This window comes from Brachyistius frenatus, unplaced genomic scaffold (genome assembly GCF_029030835.1).
Source record: "Brachyistius frenatus isolate BFR_SWC_R1_liver_20210118 unplaced genomic scaffold, ASM2903083v1 Contig_288, whole genome shotgun sequence".
NCBI classification, from domain to species: Eukaryota; Metazoa; Chordata; class Actinopteri; family Embiotocidae; genus Brachyistius; species Brachyistius frenatus.
The window spans coordinates 227,695-255,037 of record NW_027210887.1 but is presented as its reverse complement, the minus strand read 5'-3'; the positions used below and the strand labels follow the sequence as shown (position 1 = coordinate 255,037).

Genomic DNA, 27,343 nt, shown 5'->3' with positions numbered 1-27,343 from the left:
AGTATGGAACCCATTGTTCGTATGTTCGGTGGGTTGTAATACATTCTTACGGAATTATTTATCTCTCTCCGAGTTGACCTCTTCATCGGACATTACATAGTTCCCCTGCGGCAGAAGGTTGAGCAGCAGTGATGCACCTGCATCCTTGAGCACATCCTTGTCAGTGAGTCTTTAATAGAACTGCGCCTCCGATAATATTAGTGATGCAGTTCAGCAGCTTGTATTTTCATAAAATCTCCACGTCCCACCTTTGTTGTAATTTGTTTGGATCGAGTGTGTTCAGAATCACTTGGTTCTTGTCGTAGTGATGGCCACCTGAAAGACACCAAAGTTTAATGTATCGTTATTGTGGTTAATGAACTACTGTTTTTTTTAAGTGGTTGTCTTGTTTACAGAACCTGGGATGAATTCATGCTCCAAAATATGATTTACTTTATAAAAGAAACATCACAGCCATATATGATCACTTATATTTAAAACCCTTTTCATGTTCCTTATTTTAAGGTCTACATAAATTTAATTTACAATATAATGATAAACTAATATCCAGAATACTCTGCAGTAGTAGTCAGTCATGCAGTGAATGATTCTTGATGTTTGGTACACTTTCATTATTCAGTCCACAAGGTGTCACTAATTGACAGTGATGCAAACAAAGTCTCTCTTTATGAATGCCCAGTTTTTCCTTTTTCTCCCTCTCAACACACTCTTCAACACTGTTGTTCTGCTGGTAACACTGGCTGGGTTTGACCAAAAGTAATCATGCATACAAGCTGAATTCTAAGTAGAATACTGTGGTTTTGTGCAGAACAATTGATGCCTCTGTAATGAGCATGGGAACATAGAATATTTCATAATAATTTGAGCATTTGACCCGAGGCCTTTGTGCTTGCTGCGATAAGATTTAACTGTAAAACCTGAACATGCATGGAAATTTGACTTGCACTGGAGTATTTATTATATAACTGACATTTGAATCCTCTGTGGAAAACTCATCCCAGATGAGGCTAGTATTCCTAACTGAAGGCTTTACACGGATCAGTCACAACATTAGAAACACATACAGGTGAAGCATAAAGTTGAATACAACAAACCCTCCCTCCATGTTCACTCTGATTAAAAGAGGTGTTGATTTATTTAAATTAATTCTGCAGGCTGTGATTTATGGGGAGAGGTGTTCCTAATAATTTGTCCTTCCTATTTAAATGAATTGGGTTCACAAACTATTAGGAACACCTCTCAGAATAACCCAGTAAAGCTCAGCGGCCTCCAAAATGTATCTAAATCAACTCCTCTGTCAATCAGAATGAATGACTGTACATTACAATTATTATAAATGGAGGATCTAATGCGGGGCTGTTGTATTATACCATGTGCTTCACCTGTTATTGGTTTTAGTGTTGTGGCTGATCAGTGTACGATTCATCAATACTATGTAAGTTACATGGGGTGACAGATACGGATGCTGACCTTTGATTTCCAAGACCAGATCAGAGGTGAGGGTATAGCGGATGAAGCCCCCGGGGGCGATACTCCAGAGGGGCATTTGGTTGTCTGGCTCCGGGGTGAGACCCACGCGGCTTCCTGGCATTGTGACACTGCCACTGGGACTCAAGCAGCACTCCTCCAACATCTGAAAGCAGGAAGAGAGATTCATAAATATCAGTTTTCTTCATGAACAAAATGTCCACGGTAGATTGATCAGTGTTTCATACTCAAACAGTTTGTCTACTATTGGATAGTGATATTTCCTATAATTTTAGAGTCTATACTAATAAAGTCCTTCAAAAATAGAATGGAATTTACCTGTTTAAAGTGAGAAGTAGAGAAAGCAGAGTGGGCAAACTAAAGCCGTTGATCTCCTCCTACACTCCTGCTTTAAATAAGGCCTGTCTTATTTATCGCAATGTTTAAGGATCAAACTCTCTCTGACCTTTGACATTGACTCGTACTATAATGAGTGGTACCTTGCAGTGCAGATGTCCACTCTGGTAGAACCAAATCTGCTCCAAACCATCTGTCTCCTCAGTTTCTTGTATCCGCAGCAGTTTGACATCATCCAAGTCACCGGTCACTGACATCATTAGCCTCGTCTGTCTGTTCCTTAAACGGAAGTGCACTTGCTTCTGCTCGGGAAACAAAACCGCAGAGTAAAAAAAGCAAGCATCACGACTTCAGTGAGGGAAATTATTCCTGGTTGTTTTCTTTTTGGTTTGTCATTTCAGTGAAATCAACCTGACAGCTGTTAACTGTTGGAATAGATAAAGATAGGTCTGGTATGTAGTATTTAGAAGTGTAAATATTTGCTCCTTCACAGACTTCATGAAAACATGTTGTACTCGCTGTGGAGCAGCCGTTTTTAGCCTACCTGTAGAAGAGGGCGGAGAGATCCTATTCTCTGCCAGCTGCTGAGCTTGCGCCAGTCCGGCACCTCGCCGGGTTTCAGCAAAATCTGAGATCCCCGATAGTTGATTCCCTCGTATAGCACCCACCTGACAGAAAAGAAAAGACAAAAACACAATCAGGTCTCACACGTTCAACAGTTACAATAAAACCAACAACACTTCCTCGTCAGCTTCTTTGCCTGGGCCGAGGTCAAAACTGTCAGTCCCAAGATAAATACTGGATGCATTTGTGTTTCCTACATAGAATCTGTCACTTTTTGGGGGTTTCCTCTTTATCTTTTGTATTATTTCTTCATGGACATGAAATTAAGAGTTAGACAAGAAGTTTGACAGAAAACAAACCGATATTCTTCTGTCTTTCATCACCCTTTTTTCTTGCGTGGATAAGGAAGTAACATTTGGATTGTAATTACAAAATAACGAAGACAGCCGAAATAAATTAACAAATACAATTTTGGAAATCTAAATTTGAATTGCTCTGTTATGAACTCAACGTGCCGAGCCTCTGATGCTGGTTTTTTGAGTCCTGTCTTAAAAGCAACACCTGTAATCATCTAAAATGTGCTGAGCTCACTGACTGTCCAGTTTTGCTTTGACACCAGATGTTGCTCTGAGTGGCCTGTCTCTCCTGCAGCAGGAATTTGCCACTCAGGCGACAGCTCTGCCTCTCTGTGAGCCCTTTATTTCCTCGGCTTAGGCTCACACTTACAGTCTGAATCTGGCACATCAGCAGCAGGTTTCCATCATTCATCTATCTGTCAGCGCTGCCACGCTGCATTATAAAGACCTTGCATCCAATATTTCTGAAACTATGAAGCATCATGCCAGAGCACACTGGCTCAACCTGCTTCACCAACACAGTAATTCATCAAAATACCTCCAGGAATCCTTCTTCGTATCCTTGTCACACTACCAGGCCTTGATAGAATACTGCTTTCTTTTGTAAATGTCGAGATAAGCACTGATAGTTCAAAAGTACAGGAAGACTTCCACTTCAAGAGAAAGACAATCTTGATGCCCGCTTTTTCTAATATCTCAATATCCTTCATCTTTAATTTGAAGCAACGTGCTTTGTCTGCTGAGAATTTACTGTTTTATAATAACAGTCTGGGAGTTACTGTGACAGTAGCAGTGCACTACGCAGGTGTGGCTTCACACACAAAGGAGTATGGAGTTGTTCCCCGAAAGCTTCAGAAAATATTCAACATGTCAACTTGGCAGACGATGACTTGAGTTTGGAAGGGATCCAAAAGAGGTTCAAACCAGCAGGGGTTTAGATGTGGAGCTTCTGGGAAACAACAGGCCACTGAAGAACAAAGTGTGTGAAATAATAAAGAATATTATTCCGTTCAAGGTGTTCCCCGGTTGTTTTAACAGCACAGTGGGTAGAAGCACTCCCAGAGTCTGCTACGCTCAGACCTGTCGAACACATACCGCTTGGAGAACTCGGTGACGGCTGGATAGCTGCTTTACATTCCTGTAAAGTGAGTTAGCGCACAGCAGCTGTAATGTACTCACATGCCTCCTTCCACCAGCACCGACTGGACGCGGCCGCAGCCTCCAGCCAGCTGAAGGTTGACCGATCCATCTGTTAGAACAACCCTCTTCCCACGCAGACCGTGTCGCTCGAAAAGAGTGATGGATGGCAATGAGAACTCCTGCCGAGAGAGAGAGAGAGAAAGGACAAGTGCATTAGCAAATTCTGAAAGCTGCAGGTCATGCAATTAAAATTGAGCTTATTTTGAAGTTACCCTTGAAACAGACCACTCGCACCTTTATGCCCCCCGGCATTTTTGCTTTCTATGAACTGAAAAAGATGGGTTGTTCTCTAAATTGACACTCACGTTGTGGGCCAGCTGCGGCGACTCATTGAGTACTGGGTTTTAGTATTTATAAAGAGGACATGTACAGGACTTCTCATTACCAATGGATGTAGAAATATATGTATGAAATTACTCTTACAATCTAAACTGAATTAAAAAAAAAAAAATCATTCAAACCGTCTTGATACTGCTTAATTTAATTTCCCTCGTCTAAAATCAGTGCAGCTACTTGGTTGGATAACGTCGAAGGTTGCTGGCATCGTGCAGAACTTTTACGGACCTCTAGTACTTTGAAAAGTTCCATTAATGAGAAAAAAAATGAATCAATAAATTAAATTGAGATTTATTAAAACAAAAACTGTCCACAACAACAACTGATTTTTTTACTTGGGGTGTCAACCCCCTCCTGTTGTTGGGTTCTCGTTTTTTTCTCCTTTTCAGTACTTAATTTGATTTAGTTTTATTTTGGTTACTCAACTCTCCCTCTGGTTTCAGAAGTCTTGATTTCCTGCCCTGGTGTTTCTCCGCCGGTGTGATCGCCTGCCACACCCAGATTCTGTGTACCTGTGTCCAACTGTCTTCCCGCCCTTGTGTGTGTTTGTGTGTTTCCTCCCTTCTGTGCTGGTTTGTTGTACTTAGCGCTCTTTATTCCTGGTGTTCTGGCTCTTGTCTGTTTCCTGGTTGTTTGATCCCGGCTTGCCCTTTCGGTATCCCTGAGACATCGCCAGTACATTTTGTTTTTCAGTAAAAGACCTTGATTTTTACTGATGAGTGTTTTGGTCTTGTCAGTTGTTGTTACCATGTTATAGGGGGCAGAGGAACGCTGGTATATGACAAAGATAATTAGCACTTTTAAAGCCGATATAACAAACAGTTTACTATTTACAGAGCACTTAGAGCCAATTTCTAAGTCTGATAGTCAGTCTCCTTTTTGCTCTTTATTTTTTGGTATCTACTTAGTCCTAAGGAAAATATTTGGCCCTTGAGCAGCTAAATTTATATTTGTTACATTAATTCCTTTGGCAGAAGCTTTTGTCCAAAAGTGATGTACAAATGAGACACAATAGACCGGAGAGAGACCTTTTGAGAAGTTCCACAAAAATCCACTCCATGTTTCACCTGGCAAAAGACGCTAAAATTAGCCCTGCAGAGCTGAGGAGAGCTGCAGAGACTGGGGATAAGTCTGTGGGGCTTCTTCAAAATGAGTTCTCACATTACAGTCATTTTATCCACTGTTCTATAAAAGTAGGGATTGTCGCGGAGCATTTAAACACATTGTGTCTCGACCTCTTTAACAGTCCATTAACAATGAATTAAACCCTTCAAATCTGAATTTCCAAATTAATAGGGCTAACAATGGGAATGGGTGTTAAGGTGTTAGAGGGATTAAGAAATGGACTTACAAAGCCGACAGTCTGTAGCGACAGGATGGAGGAGCTTGCGCTGACGCAGCCCATTGCTCTCAGATCTGGGTAGCTCCCCACTTCTAACGCATACATCTTGCCAGTGAAGTCCTGGCCTTCAAATGCCAGCCAACTGGAAGTTATTTGCATAAACACACAAACACAAAGAGCATAGAATCAGACCCCTGTTATAAACTGATGAGAGATATAATCATCATTGAAAGCTTTCTGCACGATGTAGGTTTCTAATTTGACTATGTACATCAAATTACATGCTAGCTCAGCGTGTTATAATATGTGTGTGTATCTGATAGTTTATTCATGCTTGAGAATGATCTGCTTGCTGAGTTCTCACCTATGAACAGGGCTGTATTAAATCAATGTGGATGCTGCATTATAAAAAATGTAAGCCATGTAGTATATCACAAGCTGCTGCCATATGGGATGTTTTTTGGAAAGTGGAGCAGTGACAGCCTGTAGCAGACTCTGAGTCACAGATATTTTTATACTATGAACAATATGCAGCTACTATTGTGGCAGATCAACTTGGGAAGTCTGCTCCTAAAATCTGCGTTTGGAAAGGAGTTGCAAAGTGTTTTGAATATCGATGATTTAACTTGTATCAGGACTGACAAAAACCCACAGCGTGATATTTTCTCCGTAGCGTGCCGTGTTACTCACCTGCCAGCCAGAACTTTGCAGGAAGTCACAGAGAAGCCGTCCTGTAGGGAAGCAGTGCTGTCCTCCAGAAGGAGGACGGAGCCCTGAAAACCTGGATCAGAGAAAAGCTGCACCTGAGGCACACACAGCAAGACAATGAGACCGAGTCCTCCGCTCTCAGCTCCTCACACTTCATCAGATGAGATGGACAATATCACAGAAGATTAGATGCGTGAGGTGGTTTTGTTTTTCATCCTTTCTAAATGCCTACCTTAAACTTGGCTGTGTTCTCAAGATTATCCTGAAATCATACAAAAGATTAATAAGACTGATTTTCATGCATGAAACCACAAATGACAGTCATTTAAAAATATGTTATTCATATATTGTATATGCAATCTACACAGCAGTGTGCATAGGAGGAACAATCTCTGCTTTCTAATTGAAGCCATATTATTAACTGTAATGATTAGTCTCAGTTAATTTCTGCATTTCATTGTGGCTTCAGTGGTAAAAGCTGTGAGTGTAGCAACAAAAATACAGTAGACTTTCCATGAAATACATGTCTGTTTGTCACCATCTGGCGATGAGTCACCTTTGTGATCTAAGATGTTTTTGCTTTATATTTTGACAAGTATTTTCCGCTCTTCAACCAGGCAGATCAATTTATTCTTGCTTTGCCTGTACTGTGCCTCATGCTCCCAAAGATAATCTGCTGTTTAGAGGTTTGCCTCTCACCCCAGAGATCCACTGACTCCATCTTAACTTTTGATTTTGTCACAAGTGTGAAAGTTGTGACTGGTCACATGCAATTAAAGCACGTGGTGTGCCAAACTCGGACTGCCAGGGGAAGTGAAAATCCGGCAAACGTTTGAAATTGCACAATGATAAATCACCGAAGACAACACAATGGCTGTTGTGATTGAATGTAAACCATCTGTCTCATAGCCATGTAACTTTCCCACCCAAAACAAAACAGCATGTTTTTTTGTTTTTTTTTACTTTCTATGAGTCACTGCTCTTACCAGCATGATGGGCATTGTAGAGCCAACTCTGTGCTGCAGTGCTCCCCAGTCCTCTGGGCTTCCATACAGGCCTTTCTCCAGGATGTAAGACTCACCGCAGAAGCCCGGCTCTTCAAAAACAGCCCAGCTGAAAGGAAAAACAGAGGAGGAGGAGGAGGAGAATAATCACCCTTTCATTTCTGCAAGGACTTTTCAGAATTACATTTTCCCCCTTTTCATTTCATTTTAATTGGTAGAAAAACAGTTTGTGATGTAGCCGCACTTGCATACAAAGAAAACCACAAGAATTCAGACAAAGCAGTGTTCATTTATCACGTATGTCAACAGTTCTTGGTCAGAATCCAAGTGGATAATAGCCTCCCACATGACAGCGTCTCAGCAGTTAAACTCACTTGGAGAATGTGGCAAGTCTTGAGTGGCTGAAGAGTGTGTTACTTTTGTGGACATTTGTGTGTGTGTGTCTTAACGTGTAAGACAATTAACAAGTCTTTCTCAGCAATACAAAATCGAAACCCTGAGCCAATCAGAGGCTCGGACGGGCGGCAGCTCAGCACGGGTGAGGCTGTGCAGTCTAATGACAGACTAGCAGCAAAGCAAGAATAACCTCTCAATATTGTGAGTCCTGCCTCAAAAGGAAGGACGTAATGTTCCATTCCACATTATTAACCGTTTTGTTAGTCACTCCCTGAGGTAGCAGTGATTAGAATTACATGTTCTGCTTTTCATTATTCTTGTTTGCTTCTGATTTGTTTACTACTGCATTTTTTCATCCAACCACAGCAAACCCATAAATAGACACTGCAAAGTAACAGAGGCACTGCTGTGTTCCACTTTTCCTACAGCATGTAATAATACAGATGAGGAGACAAAATATCATCCGATATTATAATGTTCAGGCGTCTAGGTCTACATGAATGTCACATTTATTCATACACTGCCAAAAAGTGCAACGCAGCATGCTCTCTGTTACATTTACACTGACAGGAAGTGAGGCGTGTCAGACTAAACAGTACAGAACTAGATAATCTGTCTCGACCTGTGTGCACGGGTGTGTCGGCCTTATCGTTACGCACCTGAGCAGCAAAGAACGTCAGTGAACCGCGCAATACTTTACAGGAGCAGTAATTATCAGGCTGAAGGGTAAATACTTTTCTTGGAACACTTTACCGTAAGTTCTAATGAAACGCTAGGCAATCAAGCCGACTTCATTAGAAACATAGCTAAAGTATTATAGAGCCATGAAAGCTGATTATTTCTAATAGCAGAAGAAAACTTGTGCTGTAAACGGCCCCTACCTGTTCTATTCCAGCGCTGCTCTCAAAACAGTAAAGGTAAAAGGGATAAGTGTAATAAATGGGATAAGTGTAATAAATGTCACTTACACACCACCGATGACATCAATAGACTGCGTCTTCATGCCATAGCCTGTGTCGTCCATGTTAATAACAGGCACTGTGAGGTCCATGTTCACCCCCAGCTTGCCAAAATCTCTGTCGCTGAACATTTTGAGGTGTGGAGACATGAAATCCTGTGGCAGGAATAAAAATCATCTGATGAGCGATACACTAAGTCATGTCACAAATGACCATCCAAGCGTGAAGTGCTTACTCGTTACGGTGTTGTGCTCTGCAAAAAAAAAAAGATTTCCAAAGACACAAAATGTCACAAGTACCACAAGTGAACTCTTGAGCATCCATTTCTTTGAGGTTTGATTAATAAGTCATTTTACTCAATATATTTAATGCTGATATTGAGTTAAAATATTGAACACCCAAAATTCACATGGGAACTATGATTGTTAAATGACTGTTTATGTCTTTGTTTTACTATTGTGAACTTATGGGTGGTTATGCCAAATCTCTGTATTGATGCCGTCAGAATGTGGTTGATGTCTAAAAAGCACACAGAGGAAGAGCTCTGCCAGATACATCTGTGCAATAAGAACGAATTTATTGCATAAGTAACAGTGTGCAGACTTTTTAGTTTGTTTTGTGAATCAAAAAGTCAGCAAAGCCACCAGCTGATGTTGGGAAATTGTATTCCTTTACCACAGCTTCATAAAAGAAAACCTAGTTTTTACTTCTTTGTTTGTTCAACTAATTCTCCGATAAACACTCAGAGTGATATATAGGTTGGGTCTCCCTGCTCGCTAAACCGACACACTGCGCATAGTTTGTGTTTATGTGGAAAGTTCTGGTCTCCCATGGTAAGAGTGAGTTCACATGGATTTTCCACTTTGACAAGAAAGAACCTGTTTGGACAAAATCTACAAATTCCAGCCTTCACAAACCCGTGGTGGTCTGGCTATAATTTAAACATCAGTCTACAGTTACTATGCAGCACAGATGCGCATGCTCTATGCTGCTTTGATCATACAAAGTGTGTGGTACTCACAGAAAGTATTGGTCGCAGAGACAAAAGCTCTGTGCCTCCCCACTCACTGCAGTCCAGGTACTCTCCTTCCTCCAGGATGTGCTGCTGACCTTCAAACCCGGGCTGGCTGTAGCCGACCCAGCTGGAAGAAGAAAAAAGTGCAGCGATTTTGCCCGTTACAGCTGCACTTGTAGGACTGGATTACATAGCCTCACAATTACTATCTGGCAGCGAAGTTAGTCCTGAATAAACTTTGCTCCGAGCCAAGATTACCGCTGAAGTTGATCCTGTGCAAGCAAAGGAAAAGAACTACACAAAAGAAGCACACTCACAATCCTCCAGTGATCTTTAAAGAACCCACAGACTTCGGTTTCTTTGTGTCAGGGTTTTCTCCGTCTGTAGTGATGTCTCCTTCACCTTCAGAAAAGCTGAAAACATCACTGTCGATTTCCAAACAGGAGCCGTCAAAGCCAGGCTTCTCATATATCACAGCCTGTAACAGAGGAAGGACAGGGATTTGAATACCTGAAGTCATCTTTTACATTGGCTCAGTTGATAAACTGATATTAAAATCAGCTCTGACATTTGTGCTACTTTAAATTTGTTTGTCTTTCTTCTTTGTTAACAACTGAACCGAGATAGTTGTTTAACAGTATGTATTGAGTCTTTCTTTTTAATAATGAACGGGTATGTAAGGTCAGTTAAAGAAATGTTGCAATTTTTTTAATAATATCAGTGTTCCCCTTAAACTTTAAATGATGAAGTGAAACACCTCCATTTGTGAGCATGAGATTAGTAACGTGTGCTCTTCTTTTGGCAAAACACACGGGCGGAAATGTCTTCAGCAGTGAGTCTGCAGGTCAATTCCCAGCTGGCTGGACCGTCACTGTCCCCTGTTCTCTTTCCCCACATCTCCTGCCTGTCTAGACTGCACTATCTGAATAAAGAACGTGTCCACTTCAGGGATTTTCACCATGTGTTGGTTGAACATGACATGATGAATATAAAAAGGGGCATTTTTAAACTCACATTCAGAGCTTTCCACTTGCAAATACACGGTGGTGACATTAGACATTCTTTGGCTCAAAAAAACATAGGCCAAAGAATGCAAGTCACAATGCCAATAGGCCTTTTATAAAACATATTTTTCCTACATACATGGCTAAGTTACCACAGTTCATCATTGGATTACTTAACGCTTTACAGATTTGACATTACATTGCTTATTTTTCTCATTAATTGAACTTAATAATACACAAGTGAGCAAAAATAAAACTGAAAACTTGTGAGTGTACAGAGCTGCATACCTTGACTTCATGGGGATTCTCCACTTTGAAACCACCCTGGAACAGAGACATCATCATCAATAACCATTTTCTACTCAAATCAATATATACTGTAAAAAGCCACACTGTCAGCAATTACACAAATAGTTTTATTTTCTCAGAAATTATAAGTTAGTGGAGTAAAAAAAAAAAGAAGTTCTGTTCCCATGGATGTCTAATAACTTTTGATTCTCACATTGACTCTCTTTTGTACAGAGCGCTAACTGTAGCATGCTAACCTGCTCACCTCAAAATGACAACAATCCAATGCTGATGTTTAACCAGAAATGTTCATTCTGATAACCACATTAGTTTAGTTTGTTGGCATGCAGTAAACACAATGTGCAGCTGTGGCTGATGAGGATGTCATCATTTTTGCTGGATTTCTGTAATAAACCAAACTATGAAGGGGTGTACCAAATATCATGCCAATCCACCCAATGGCTGTCTGCACGTTTCATACAAACCATAAATGCCAATATCATGGTGACAAGAGAGGAATAGGCAGTGGACCACCAAAGTCACTATGAGTCATCCTTATGGGAACCAGGAATGACCCTTACTGAATTAGTCCATCCAGAAAATGCTGAGTTGCACTATATAAAGAGTCAGAGGATCTTCAAAGTCACTGGAATTATATTTACTGGAGTCCTTGACTATCTGTACCAAGTTTCATGGCAATCTGCCCCATAAGTGTAAAGAACATTTTTGAAAAAAGAAAAATGTAAACGTCATGATAGCAGAAAAGTCAGAGAATCACCAAAGCCACTAAGCTTCATTCTCCAGATATCATGCGCTTTGGTCCAAAAGTTTATGGTGGTCCATCAAATAGTTGACAGATATTTGTGTCTGGACGTAATTGCTTGAATGACTTAACGACACTGGCAGAGCGGCTAAGAATAGCAAATGAACTCATCACACGAACAGCAGTGTACATTTAATGTTGCACAGAAACACACACACCATTTTAAGAGGTCTCAGAGAGCCCACGAAGGGTGACGGAAAGCCCCAGGCCTCAGGAAAAGGGTACTCTCCTGTTTCCAGCACAGCTATCATGCCTTGGAACCCTGGGTCACTGAACACCAGCCACCTGAAGGAAGGAGGAACACCCACATTGCATGTTAATTAATCATTATGTCAAGAGGTCCTTCCACATATATCTAACTATGCCTCTTGGTGGTTTTACAATCACTGTGAGTCACAACTATGAACAGTTTGTTATCTCTTTAAAACAGGAGTTGAACAGCAGTTATAAAAAGAAAGAACACGTTCACTGAAAATTACTTCCTGCATAGAAATAATCAGCCACGGTCTCTTTTAGTGTAGACAAGAATAAAACCTCTTTCACAGTACATTAGGTATTACTAGATCAAGGAATTACAAAAATATTTGTATTTTTAATTCCATATCTACCTCAGACATGAATCATCCAATTACAGCGGAGAACAAAAGCTATTTGTTTCAGAGTGAAATATCTTTGGAATGGAATTCTTTGGTTCAAAGAATTCTTCACCACAATTCATATTTAGCGTGGGCAGCCTTTTGTTGGAATAATGCCACTAACGCTGCTGGCACTTTGAGCCATTATGTAGCGCGACACAACACCTCATACCAATCCCCATGTGTGAGCCTCTGGCAGGAAAAATAACCCCAGCTCAATCGGTCACCGCAGAGACAGCGATACCAAGAAGTGATGCCAAACTTATCGTGTTAAAAGCTGTAAAATAACAGGAGCCAGCGAGTCTGTTCACAGGACAGGACCAGGAGCATGTTACAATAAATGTGTTTCACTGCATCAGCTGAACAGTTGTCTCTACTTGCAAACAGCGTAGCAGGAGCTGCTGAGGCAGAATTAGTTGTAATTATCTGCTGAGCAGAGATGAGCTGGTATCTGACAGCAAATAGTTTTGTTATTGATGTTGAGAGATGATGAAAAAAAATCTCTGAAATGTGAGCTTTCTGGTTGTACAATGTCAAGGGAAAAAACTGTAAAGATAGCCGTGGAGAAGAAAGTCTGATGTCATTCATTTCCTTCGGTCAGGGCACAAAATGTCCTCAATGCCCACAGCTCTCACGTGGAAAAACATTCTCCTCTTTGCCAAATTCTCTCCACACCTCTGTCTGTTTCTCTCTGGCTGTCTAGTCTCCACCTCTCTGCTTGGCTTTCCAAGTGTCCTCACACCCTCACACCCTCCCTCCCTCCCTCCCTCCCGCCCTCCCTCCCTCCTTCCCTCCTTCCCTCTCTCCCTCTTTTCTAAACATGCAACAGCAGGACGGACATTCCTGAGGTGGCAAATGAGTGAGAGTCAAATGAAAGATAAAGCTAAACACAGAGGAACTTCTTAACGATTATTATCTCTCAGCAATTTGTCAAAGCTAAACATAGCGAACATCCCATAATGGCCGCCTCTGCACAGGGCGCATTTCGTACATTTTGTGCCCTGACCGAAGGAAATGAATGACATCAGACTTTCTTCCCCACAGCTACCTTTAAGGTTTTTGTCCTTGGCATCTTACAACCAGAAAGTTCACATTTCAGAGATTTTTTTCATCACAGCAGGCAAGATTTCCATTTTTTACTACATCTCTAATGACTCTGCCAATCAGGAGCATAAAAAAAATATATAATAATAATAATTAAGAACTGGGATTGTGTCATTAACTCAACGATACAAGTTCTTCACTCTTTAGTGCCTAAATATATGTTTAAAAAAACAAAACAAAAAACACGTTTTCCCCAAAAAAGCATACTTACACCCCGGAGTGCACTCGGATGGAAGCAGTACTCTGTGGGATGCCGAATGAGCCCGTCTCTATTGTATCATCATGGTGAGGTGTTACTCTCCCGAGGCCCTCCGGTTCAGTAAACAGATCAATATGAGGGATGCTGTAATCCTACAGACAGGGGGAAACACACACAGCACTCATCAGCAGTGGCCCACACCAGTCCTTCGATATTTTCTCCCAATGTAACTGAGAAACTTAACTGGCTGAGTCTTATTCTTTTCTGTTCTGGAACCCGGAGTGAATATCAATAAAGCAATGTAGCCTATTAGCCACATTTCACATCCAAAGTGAGATAAAGATGATGTAGCTATTAAAATGACCCCGAGCACTCACCCAGACAGCAAGTCGAATAGAGCCGATGAGCATCGGTGTGTTGTTGTGTGGCTCTGCCCACATATTTGCCAATTCAATGCTCCCCTCCTCCACGGCGATGGTGCGTCCCTGAAAGTCAGGCTTCTCGTAGAGCACCCAGCTGCAGCGTAAACAGAATCATGTATGATCAGATGGCAGAAATTCATGAGTAGATGAAGAATCAGGTAAATGTATGCGATAAAAAAAAATTGTTTCATATAAATACTTTGACATTTTGGAAAATCCACTTTTGTGGTTTCATTCTGAACGAGAAGATCAATATCACTTCTGTATCTGTCCTCTAAGACAACAGCCGGCTCGGTTGGCTCTAAAACCACCTTTACAACTCACTGAATAACACATTATTTCTAATCTGATTAATCTGTCGCAAAGCAGAAGTGTAAACACAACACAAAGCATCCTTGAGCACACAATGTGTTGTCGGCTGCCCACGTGCCCCAAACACAATTAACAGCAGAGAATAAACAAGGTTATTCATTGTTAATAACAACAGTGCTGTTTATCCTCTGGAAATGTCTAGTGCTTGCTGAATCTATGCTACTACCAATATTCAATCAGATAATACAACCTATGTGTCTACTGTCTGGAGTTCATATGAGAAAAGGGCTGAAGTCACCACTGGTCAGATACTGATTTGCTGATACTAACTGATTGAAGTATTGTTGACTGTCAAGACAGCAACTTTGTGTTTTTAGATTCAGCTTTATTTTCCAAGCATGTGAACACATACAAACATTCCTTCACAGTCTTTGCTACATTTATTAAGTGAGTGTGGACAGACGTGGATGTAAACTTTCTCTTGCCTGGCTGGCGGAGGCGGTAGCTCTAGTTCATTTAGATTTGAAGGTGACTAAGTCGGGGGCACATCACATAATTAGGAGGTTGGTTCCATCTGTGTGGCTTAGAAGCAACACGCAGCTTCACCCTGTTTTAATCTGACTCGATGTGCTATCAGTTAACTATTTTCTATGATCTAAGATCCCTGGGTTTATATTCTTCAAAGATATCCGAAAATGTATTTTGGCCCAAGATTATTGAGTAATTTCTAAACCAGCACTTTAAAATCTGTTAGGTAATTGGAAGCCAGAGTACAGATTTCAGTTGATGTGCTCTATTCTTTTCTGGCTCCTCTTAGAAGTCGGACAGCCGTGCTGTGAATGAGATGAAGTAATTTAAAGGTATTTTTTGGGGAAGGCAAGACAAAAGACTGTTACAATAGTCCAACCAGCTGGAAATGAGGGCATGAATGAGGTCCTGTAAATCTTATTTGGTCATGGGACCTTTAACTCTCGCTATTCGTGATGATAAACTTCTAATTTAGTCTGCCTTAATGTGGCTGCTGAAGGTCAGATCTGAATCAGTTTTTAATTAAGGTTTTCATCTTTATAGCAGTGGAATCGAGCTGTCCAATAACTTTCTTTCTTTCCCAAACCATAATTTCTGTCATCTTTATTTAACTGAAGACAATGCCATTGATTACAGTTATTTACTTCTTCTGTGTAGCTGCAAAGGTTAAAGATTATTCAAATATAGAAATGAGGTAACTATGCCTTGTGCTATTTTTGGGAGAGCAAGATGGAAGAGATCTAGCTTGAATGTTGAAGGTTGTTTTTGACCACTGGTTTGGTAGCACTACAGAGTTATTATTATTATTATTATTATTATTATTATTATAATTATAAGTGGATCCCAGTTTAGTTTGAGCTTTTGCCAGGCAACAAGGATACACACAGTTTGTTTTGGTAACGCTGAAGGTAAAACAGAAACTTTGCTTGTTTCACAAAACCTTTCATAAGAAAAACTGTGAAAAAAAGCAAGGGGCTCTCTAGGCTACCGTTTCATTAAATTAGTCCTGTGAGGAGCCTTAACGGTCAAGCTATACACTAATTAGAAGAACTACTCTTCACAACACACTTTCTGTCCATCATCTGAAAGTTCTGGTTGAATGCTGCTACTTACCATCCTCTAACGACCATCACAGATATGAGAGGTGAGAGCTGCAGAGACGTTGCATCTGCTACATCCCTGTAAACCTCGTATGCCTGGCCACTGAACTGAGCTTTTTCAAACAACACCATCTGTGTAAAGACATGAGGGCAGAGTAAAAAAAAAAATACGTTTGCACATTAACAATGAAGAGAAATAATGGCAAAATACATTACTGGCTGAATCTATAACTTTAAATCAGGATTCAATGACTGCTGAGAAGAGCCTAATAGCATGACCCTGTACTTTGTCTGCCTTTCATGCTACAGTCAGAGAATATTGATGTTTATTGCCACCAAAAAGCACAAGAGGCATACAATTACTTGAACTACCAGGGCGTACTGTTGATGTAATGCAGCACTTTAATAGAAAAGTTACATTTTCAGTTTTTAGTTCAACAGAATATCAGCATTTAAGAATAATGAAGTAAAGCACTGCAAAAAGGGGCTGCTCTGGTGACTATGAAGTCAATACAACTTTTTATTTATTTTTTTTATTGTAAAAGCCCTCATGAGAAACTGTCAAATCTCACAAATTAAAAATCTTTTTATGCATCTTTTTGAGGGGTTATTGCCAGTCGTGACAGTGGATCCAAAGCACAGATAAAGCAGGAGGTAGAATGAATTAATGAAAAACTGGTGTGTGGGCAAGAGACTGAAAATGCAGAGTGCCAGGGGAGTATCTGACTTTGCTGCAACAACCACTAATGAAGTTCTACAATAATGAAGAAATACGAGTTTTGCACTTTGTTGGCAGCACTGAATTCCACGATTGTAATCGCATCCAGCTGCGCATTTGCACTCAACTGTTTTTTTTTTTGTTATACTTTGTTTACCCCCAAGAACACCATATGAAAAGCAGATGTTTTCATAGAACAAAGTTATCTGTCCAGATTCCTTTCTCCATCTTGTTTTTATTCTGTGTGGGCAAAGATGTGCCTACTGTACCTTTCCAGGGCGTTTGTGAAATCCTTTAACGGCTCTTGTCTGGAAAGTAAAAACACATAATTAAGATTTCGACAAACACTGTAGACCAGAGAAAACACAAATAAAATGCAAAAGAGGCTGATCTGCATTTGTTTGTGCAGCAGCTCTGTGCCTGTCGAATATCCCGACCTTCAAGTTTGCTCCCAGGGACACAGCGGGTCTGTGGAGAATACTCTATTCTGATTTCAAACACCACACTGAGAGGCAACCCAGGCAGGGTTTCTTAACCCTCGGAGGGGACTTGCAAGTTTGGCATCTTCAAATAGCAGTGAAAGGAAACTGAAAAATGTCAACTACAGCAACTAGAAACATCAAGTCAGTAACACTTTGATCATTGATTCGTGATTTAAGTATATATTTTAGTGCTTAAAATGCTAAACTTTTTCACTTTCTCTAGTTTCACGAATGTTAATATAAATTGCATTAGTCTTCTTTGATAGTAAGCAGAGTAAGTTTAGGTTTTGAACTGTTGGTTGAACAAAATTATCAGTGTAAATATGTCAGGTTATTGTGTGACATTTAGACAGTAAAATTGCAGTTAAATTGTTGTACCAGCTTGCATTTGTAACTGAACATGCAAACATGTGAGCTTTGTTTGTTTGCGGTCAAACATACCGAACTGTATGTTTGACCACAAACAAAGCTCACATGTTTGCATGTTCAGATGTAAGGAGAGCAGACATTTCGCATCATAAATTATACGACTGAGACAAAAGCACAGTTCGTGTGGACAGGGACGCTTGCCTACTGATTGTAACCAAAAATTCAAAATGTCCCATTGAAATGTATGAGGTGTAGCTCTATGGCAGATTAAGGTTATAACTACTCTCCAGCTTAATTGCCTGAACAGGGAGCAGCCATGTTTGCTGATATTCATGTACTTCTAAGCGATGTACAGCTTTAATTTGTGATACTAAAGAATTATGCATGCCTTGATAGTATGTGCATAATGTATACAGCACACTTACATTATTTCTATGTGTCCCCTGTGGCAGAGGCGGAGGCTGTTTAAACTGAGGGAGTGGAGGGTGTGTGGTTGGAGGGATCTCTGGAAAACATGGAGCCACAGCATCAGGAAGCACTGGAGCCGGTTTCACAGCCACGTCGGCTTCACTTCCAGCGACCACAGTTGCCATTTTTCCAGTAAACTGATGCATAAATAGAAAACGATCAGTGTAAAAAAGGTTGATCAAATGTACTTTGATGATTTAAATCTTCTTTAAAATGTCAAAGTTAAGCTACATGTTAAAACAGAGCTCTGTATTTTCTGTGGACAGTTGGTACACTCATATTCTTTGTGTTGCTAATCAGTAGCTTTGCTTTGCTTGAACTTGCCAGTGCTTACTAGATGTATTTTGTCTCTGGAATCGCTGTGTTCGGACAATTACACTGACATTCACATCATTTTAAGGTACATGCAGGAAAACTAACCTCTGGTTTGACTTGCTCTTGTCCTTGTAAGCTCTGCACTGGTTTTGCTTGGTCTCGTGGGAGGTACTTCTCTAAATAGTCCGGCAGCTTGATGTCGTTAAAAGAAGGAAGTGGAGGATGTGAGTCACTGACCACGGCCTGGGCTTCTTCCTCACTCTGCCTGGCCAGTGTGTCTTTGATTGGAGCTGTGGCAGTCGGGCTGGGCGGGGGTGGCTGGGATAAAGGTGGAGGCCTGAGCTGGGGGGCTTCACTAGGAGACACATTCCCCGAGCTGCTGTTCTCCACCTGTGTTTGAACTTCATTCCTCTTCCCTCTGAAGATGGAGGAGGTGAGACTGCTGAGGACACAGCTCCCCTCCAAGCGAGACTTCACCTTCATTTGATCATCTTTCTCCTCCTTGACATCCTCCTCATCATCGACAGGGGTCTTGTCCCTGATGCGAGAGTGAGTGTCCAGGGTACTGAGCAGCATGCTCCTGTCTGTCAAACTAGCCCTGGCAGGCTTCAGGCCAGGTTTGGCTTCTGTGCTTTGCTTCTTGGATAACAGGCTTGAGACGGTGTCTAAGGTGAAATTAGTCTTCTTCCTCAAGCCAAACGTAAACTCCTCGGGATCGAAGGTCTTCTCGAAGCGGTCCTCTCTGATGGCCGGCATCGCAAAGAGGGGCTGAGGTGGCCGCAGGTGGTTGTGTTTACGTGGAGGGAGGGAGAATGGGGCACAAAGTTTCTTGATTTTCTCAACAAAATCCACATCATCCAGCTCACCGGAAGTGTCCAGAAGATTGCTTTCACTTCCAGAAGAAGTCAATTTTGTCTCATGGACTTTAAACTTCTGTTTGGGGAAGTCCACATCCAGCCAGCTAGAGGGGGCGTCCTGCTGTTTGCTTAGTCCCTGTGGCAAATGGAGCCTCCTCATGGATGAACGCTGCGCTGAGTCTGAGATCTGCTTATTAGCCTCTGGGGAAGTGGGTGCTTTCGGAGTTTGACTTGGCTTGTCGTTGATTGGCTCCTTTTTGATCGTGCTCAGTCGCGAATTCGAGGCGACATCACCATAAGCAACAGGGGAAAGTTGACTGACTGGCAGATTGGATGTTCTCTCGGGTGACTTCTTCTCTGTCACATTAACTGTAGAACAAGAAGCAGCGCTATCGGAGGGGCTCTGTGTTATTTTGGCTGCATCCTTAAATGAGGTGCTATTACTGGTACACTCTGTATTTTTTGATTCCTCAGACTGTGGGTGGTTAGGAACTTGTTTCATTACATCTCCTGCGATTTTCCCTTCTGGTGACTCTGACTTGACAGTTGAACTCTTTTCCCCGTCATCCCGCCTCACTCCCTCTGTGCTTGCTGATTTACAGACAGAAACAGGAGAAGTCTCTTTATCAGATGGCTCTTCTTTGGCCTTGTTTGTCACATCAGTTTGTACAGTTTCCTGAACTGGAGTATTATTCGTGACTTTTCCAGCCAGTTCCTTAACTGCTGTAGCTGTTGTGGTCATAGGTTTTGAGCTGGAGAGCTCAGCATCATTAGCTCCATGTGCACATGAGTCATCAAGTGAATTCTCAGTTTTTTCCACAGATACAGAGTTAGCCTGTGGTTCCTCTGCAATCACCATTGGCTCTGTTTCTGTTCTAGGAGTTTCTGTAGACTGTGGAGGCACATTTGTAGCAGTTTCAACCTTACATGCGTCTTTATCACTCCCAGTCTTATTAGTCTGGGTGACGGTACTAACAACAACCTTTTCTGGACGTGTGGTCACCGTCTGACCGACATGTTGTGCTTGAACGGGAAGGTTTGGTGATCCACTCGTCTTTTCTGACGAGTGAGAGGCTGGTTCTGGTTGGTCGGCATTTGGTCGTCTTGTCTTGTCTTTAACCGGCTGTGTCTCCTTATTTCTTTCAGCTTTTTCTCTTTTCTTGTCCCTTGTAACACTTCCTTCTTTCCCTGAGACACCTTGTGCGCTCTGTGAACCCTTTTCCTTTGTAGTAGTTTTATCCGAAGGCAGGAGCTGCTGTATCTTTTCTTTCTCTTTCCCCTCTATCTCATTTGTTTTTTCACTCCCCACCTTTTCAAATTTCTCCACATCTTTAGTTTCAACCTGATTTATTTGTTCTGCCGCCTTGTTTTGGGGTTGCGGTGTTTCATTTTTTCCGGGCTTCCTTCCTTTCCCTTTGCTTTTTGATTGGAGTTGTTCTTTATCTAATTTGGGATGTTCAGCAGGTGACTCCTGCTGCGCTGCAGGAGGCTTCTCGACAGGTCGTACAACCGAAGGTGAGGGGGAGGAGGTTGAAGTTTCTCTGCTGTCCTCTGAGACATTTCTTCTCTCTGGTTTGAATACAAGGCTGTCTCTCTCCGCTTTTTCCTCCGTTTGGGGTAAAATAACGGGATCCTTGTCAATAGGCTTCTTTGTTCCGCTGCTACAAGCAGCAGTATCAGGTTCATCTTTGCTGACAGATGGTTTTGGTAATTCCTCCTGTCTGTTTGCCAGTTTGTCAGTATTCTTCTTTTTAATTGACGCATCTAACTGTGTCTTCTGTGTATGTGATAGCTCCAACTCCTTTTTAAATGTTTTCTGTTTGGTATTACTCAGTGGCTGTTTATCCGATCTATTTCCTTGGTCTTTCTCTGGAAGTTGTTTGGAGGCAGAAACAGCCTCCTCTGGCTCCACCTGCTCTTGTTTTAGAGCATTGACCTTCGGCTTACTTGTAGAGCACTCTGGTTTGTTTGGATTATTTGGGCTGACGGGACTTGTTGGTTCTCTGCCTTTCCTTCTTTTAGAGCGGGAGCATGTTCTGCTGAGGCCTTTGGGTTGCGGGCTAACGTTATTGGTCTGTTCTGTAGAATCAGCTGGCCCCTCAGCGGGATGATCTGTTTCAAAGCTGTCAGATTTCCGACCTTGATCTTCTGCTTTGGAGACGACTATTTCCTTTGTTTTGGAGTCTGCTAGTTGTACCTTAGGATTGGAATTCTGTACCCCTTCAGTAGAGGTATCTTGTCCGTCAGGTTTTAATGTTATCTCTGACATCGCTCTTGTCTGTATCTGCTCTTTAGTATCCAGTTTACCCTGACTGTCCAGTTCTAGTGACTTCGATGCATCCACTGCCACAGACGAGGTGGATTTCTGGGACATTCCTGTCACGGCTAGCGTTTGAGGTAGTGCTGGTTGAACCTCTGACAGAGATGCCTCTGTAAACTTCCTTGCTCGCTCCTTGATCGTCGTCAGCTTCTCCCTGACAGGTGAGGCAGAGCTGGACCTGGCCATGTCATAACGTTCGGCTGATCTTGACCTCTGATCTGACAAAAGAGGTGCTTTCAACCTCCCGGTGGGTTTCCGGCTCGGGGAGGCATCAGCACTCCTCGGTGTTTGGAAGGGCTGCTTGCGGGCCCAGATCGGCTGCTCCCGCTCAAAGAGGCTGATTCTGTCTGCGATCTGGCCGAAAACTGGATTAGGCTCCTCGTCGGCTTTCTTTGGGTCGTGTGCTCTGTGTACAACAAGAGGTAAACATGTGAAATAAAAACAACTTTAAAGTCAACAGTGATAAATGTATTAACCAGCACGTCTGCCACGAACAAATGTCAGATTGATCTTTGGATAATTTATTTATGACCCAAAGATAAGTCTTATCTATACCCCAGATTTTGACCCGACTTACTTTACAGGACCATTCATGGCACACAGGGCTGAACTTTGTGTCATGACTCAGGCCATTGTTTCAATTTAGATACACCTGTGTTTACTCGAGCTGTAACAGTGAACACACATTCCGTTTTGACAGCAATGTCATGTTACACAAAAGCTACAGGTAGGTTAAATGTATGCTCATGGAGGCACACAAGTTCAAATAAATATTTAAGTCTAACTCTCCAACAAATAAGGCTTTCTATGTGGACTGGTAGACTGCTATAAATGCTACAATTTAGGGAAATATGATGAATCACTGTTTTACTCATTCACATATCAAACACTTTCTCTCTGGAGCTTTAACTTACCTTGAATCCGTCTCCGTTTGGGGCGTCTCCTTTTCTTCATCTTCGGTGTTCTCTAATGCTGCGGTACAATCCTGGTTTGAAACCTGAGGTGTGTTTTGCTCAGGTTTTAAAGGCACATTTTTGGGGAAAAACTTCACCTCACTCCAAGAAAGCTTAACACTCCTGCGTTTGGACTCCGGTGTCTCTGTTTTCCTTTCTACTTTGTAAAGGCTGTCATCGTCGTCCATGTCTGCACCCACATCCACCACATGTGCCTGACTTGCTGCAATCACTGACTTTGAGCCCTGGAAGTTGTCCAACTGTTTGACAGTGTCAGGGCAGGAAGTCTTCCTTTCCCCTCCTTCAGGTGAGGCCGGTGAGGTGGAGTTGTGTTTGGAGGAGGAGTCTGCAGATGCCTCTCTCATGTGAGTCTCTGGACTTTTGCCCCGGGGTCTGCTCACCGAAGTTTCTGATGGAGGGAATCCCTGCGACACAGGTTGGGTATTTGGAGGTATTTTTTCCAGGGGGCTGTTTCCTCCATCTCCTTGAGGGGTCTTCCTGAGTTTCCTACGGGATGAGTTTTTACGCCCCATACTGTCGGCCTCTGTTTGCTTTTTATCAGGTTCAGGCTCTAACCTTAATTCTTGGTGTGATTTCAGTGACACTTCCACTAGAGCACTGTAATAATCCTGTGCCCCAACCAAAGGCCTCACATTTGTCCTTTTGTTCTCTCCACTGGTTGGACTTGAGCTATGGGGTAAATCAAAACGTGGTGATGATTTTGACTTCGGGAGGACCTCTAGGCTTTCTGTGAATTTGGTACGGACAACTTCCTGTTCAGCACAAGTGTCTTGGCCACGATGAATCACACTGGTCTCCTCCAGGTACACATGGAGCTTCTTGCCTGTCTGGGCCTGTGTTTGTCTCTGGGCCTGAGGCTGGGCGTGGGCCTGGTCAGAGTGCCATACCACTCCTTGTTTCAAAGAGGGAGACAGATGTGTCAGATGACTGGCATTCTTCTCAGGATTCCCACTAGCTGAAGCACTGTTGCTGCTCTCCTCCCTCTCCTTGCCCTGCCCTGTTCTCTGGTTCCTGCCCTCCACAAGCTCCTCCTCCTTTGGATCTCCTCCTCCTGTCTCAGTGCTGCTCACAACAGAGATGTCTCTGTGGGCAGACTGCGTGGCGTCCTCCTCTTCACAAGGGAAAATGTCTCTGAAGAGACCCGGTGGATTGGGACTCTCCTCCTCCCACTTTTGTCCTTCTCCCTGGTGTCTCACAAGCTCCTCACTCTCCTCTTCTCCCGCTGACTTAAATGAGTGATCACTAGTTGGGGAGGCACTTTCAGTAGGAGTCTTTGGAGCCTTTCCCGTCCACGGAGAGAACCAACTGCCAATACGGCCCAAGACTCCAGTACTCGGCTGCTCTTCGGGGCTATCAGCCTAAACCAAAGCAGATAAATGACTCATAAATATTTGCTAGCACATGCAGTTGCAATTAATAATCATGCATATTTCAAATGAATATGCGCAAACTTTAGATCAAATTACAATAGTTACACTTGGTAGTGCAAATAATATAAATTATCTATGAACAAAGCAAGGGGGTGCAGGCTTGGGATCCAAAGAAAATATAAGCAAGGATTGTTTGTTCATAGACATTTAGTAGGCTACAGCCATGCATCTCTCAGCATAGCAACGTCATGCAGAGGGGCTATATATCCTGTACGCTTACCGTAGTAAATACCATATCATTCAGACTCTTTATGTAGGATGTGAACATGATTTTGGTTTAGAACAAAAACTCCTAAAGAGCATAAAACAAAAACAAAATCATTCCACCAGGATAAACAATAGCAGTGAGAGCAGCAAAATATCATAAAGAAAATACTCTGCATGAGCAAAGTGGCAGAAACACAACTCTCTTTACTTAGAGGAACAGACACCGTTAAGAATGATTTCAAGATCAACTCACCCTTAATCACACAAAACTTTTCTCTTCTCCAAAACGTAAACTTATCAGTTTGTGCAGCTTAAGATCTTCACTAAGATGCATCTCTACCTGATGGACATGGTGTGTTTAGTCCTCCTTGCCTCCAGTTAAGCATCCACAACTGCAGGAGAGCGGCAGACTGTTGGAGATGTGCTCGGTATTAAAGTTCTGCCCCGACAGAGGAGCGTGCACAGCCCAGTGCTGGAGGGATGCCTTCACGTGCTGCTCGTAAACTTCTCAAGTGCGTGAAACTTGGAAGCTTGGCCAGTCGACAATTGATTTTCTCACATGCGGCCCAACAGCAGTTTCATTTTGACGACACATGTTCGTTGGCCTAGGATGTAAGGTTTAGTTTGGCTGCTGTCAGCATTTTAAAACTTTATACTGCACCTATTTCAATAACCCTAAGGCTCAATAACTCCCAGCCAGTCACACAAATCAAATCAATCCATTAAGCTTGTTACAAATTTTTCACTCAACGGAAAATCATTTGATTTATTACCTGTTCTCAGTGTTAAACCGTTAAACATTTAAATTGGGGATGAATGGCTGCCGTGTTTTCTGTTGAGTGCCATCGTATTTGTGATTTGAACACGACCATATTATGGCTTGCATTACACATTTTTGGAATGTTACTGTAATTAAAAGAAGGTATTTATCACAAAAGATAATGCCATTTTCCAAATTTTGAAAGTGAGTCACTGCAGCTGCTCACACGAGTAAGTCTTGTTTGAAGGACAATTTAGCTAACATGTAGTGGAATTGCTTATAATTTACTAAACATGATCACAGTCTACACTGTAATTATTTGAACAGTTACATCTTTTTTTTCTTCAGCAAATTCAGTTTGAAATAAAATAACAGAAAAAGTGAAAAGTCTCAGTTTTGATTTGAGTAGATTTCCATCAGTACAGAAAGATGTTTTGGGAGATAAAGCCCTCATAAATAACCCTTCTTAATCTAATTGTCAAATCTTAACTCGAAGTCAGCTCTCGGAGTTCTTTTGTACATGAATGAACAAAACGACATACACAGCTGCCATGTGTCCAATTATCTGTGAACCCTTGTAATTTGGATAATGTGTTCTGTTAGAGTGGGGACTTTCAGTGTCACTAGATGGCCAAATATGAGAGACGTTGTAGACCGCTGGAGGGCAAGTTTGTTTGTGTAATTTTAATCACAAGGCCGGTAGGTTTCAGAGTTTTGTTTGTGTTTTTATTTGTTGTTGTTTGTGTGTGGGTGTGTGGAGGGGGGTGGGGTGCAGTAATGAACAAAGCAGAGTTCAGGTTCCTCCTAAACTCTCAAAAGTAAACTACTAAAAGCACTAAAATAAAGTAGTAAAGTGAAGTACTAAAACAGACCAATTGTGTAACACACATAGAGCGATTAAACACGTGTCAACATTGTCAGTTTGAAATTATATGCATGAACTCTGCTTCAGTAAAATATAGAGGGGCTGCTACTCCCCTCTATATTTGCTGCAACACCTTCTGATCTAATGATGTGTGTACACCTCAAAATTCCGACTTTTTCTATAGCAATTGAATGCAGCAAGCGGCTGTGCCCAACCGAAGTTTTCCAGGGGATGTGACGCAGCGACTTTGGGGCTTTCAGAGCTCGTTGAATTCAGTTTTTGGAGTTAGAAATGTGCGTGCCGTTGTTTCATCTGGCGGGCAACTCCAGTCAGGCTTTCCATGGTGCTTAGTCGAGGAACTTTTTAACCCTTAAACTCCTTCTGTTTGGGTAAATTCTCATCGTTTCGATTTTTAAATTTGAAATTAGGTATCTAAAATCAAATCATATCAAATGATATGGCGTGGTATGATTTAGCCTATTTAAAGCCAATATTTGTCACTTTAATTTGATAGCACACAATCCTCCCTACCTGTAGATGTGGGAGTGGCCCTGATAATCATTGGTTTGAAAATGATAATAGACTTTCATATATTGTGGTTTTTTTTTTTTTTTTTAAATTACCTACCTAATTACAGCTAACGACCTTGTTAATCTTTTTTTTGTTAATAACTGGTCATTTTCATAACGCTTAAGCTTTTTCCCACGGTGTTTGGGAATATAGCCCAAAGCGTTTACAAACAGCCTCAAATAAAACAGTGACAATAATAACATTGCATTATATTCATGATATTCTTGAATCGATCCTCTCAGTCCCGGTGAAGCTGTAGTTTTTGCACGGACTGTCTCTCCATAAAACTTCAACCAACAGTCCTGAAGCTCCAGTGTTGCTCAGACATCCCTCGTCCTCAAACAGCCCTTCGACCGAAAAGCCCACGAGCCCGACTTCATTTCTTTACATGCACGTCAACGCAGACAGACAGCGAGATCTTACCATGATTACAGCTTTCTTTGGCTGTCAAGGGAATAAACCGGTCAAATGCAGCCAGCTGCAGAAAGCCCTCCTGAGAATGAAGCCTTTCAGTGCGCCGTCGCCTCTCGGAGGTAACCTGCCCCCCACCCCCACCACCCCCCAGGCAGGACAGGGCACCTCGCTGCCTGATTAATATTTAGTGCGGTCTAAAATGAGGAAAATATCACATGCCACTTAGCCTGTATGTCATTGTGAATAATGCATTGGAAGTGTTTTTTTTCTCAGAGAGATCCAGGTGGAATCTGCCCGGGCCAGGTAACACACCCCGACTCTGGAGCACTGACACAACACTCAGCTATGGCGGTTTGTTGCGCAACATTACAGGTATGTCAGGAAACAGCCACAGAACTGGCACACACTGAGGTTTGGAGCTTGAATAAGAGGCCGAATAGTCCACAGACTCCCCTCCTAACCTAACCTAACCCAA

General features: G+C 42.0%; 1 protein-coding gene across 2 annotated transcripts; it reads right to left on the bottom strand.

The window, feature by feature from the left end:
- Positions 1-9: 9 nt before the first annotated feature.
- LOC138635051 (beta/gamma crystallin domain-containing protein 1-like) lies at positions 10-26,946 on the bottom strand. Of its 2 annotated transcripts, none has more exons than XM_069722358.1 (22): positions 26,878-26,946; positions 22,563-23,980; positions 18,577-22,054; positions 18,114-18,293; positions 17,107-17,145; positions 16,133-16,251; positions 14,135-14,273; positions 13,770-13,909; positions 11,978-12,104; positions 10,997-11,032; positions 10,022-10,182; positions 9,711-9,831; positions 8,699-8,844; positions 7,317-7,443; positions 6,563-6,592; positions 6,313-6,425; positions 5,632-5,764; positions 3,924-4,063; positions 2,369-2,492; positions 1,968-2,126; positions 1,471-1,633; positions 10-315 (listed from the first exon to the last, which is right to left on the bottom strand). In XM_069722358.1, exons 1-22 carry the CDS (start codon positions 26,878-26,880, stop codon positions 227-229), a joined length of 7,185 nt encoding a protein of 2,394 aa, XP_069578459.1. In that variant the 5' UTR covers positions 26,881-26,946; the 3' UTR covers positions 10-226. The 2 variants fall into 2 exon arrangements, with proteins under 2 accessions (XP_069578459.1, XP_069578458.1); XM_069722357.1 differs by lacking the exon at positions 26,878-26,946 and adding an exon at positions 24,273-24,320.
- Between the last annotated feature and the right edge of the window lie 397 nt (positions 26,947-27,343).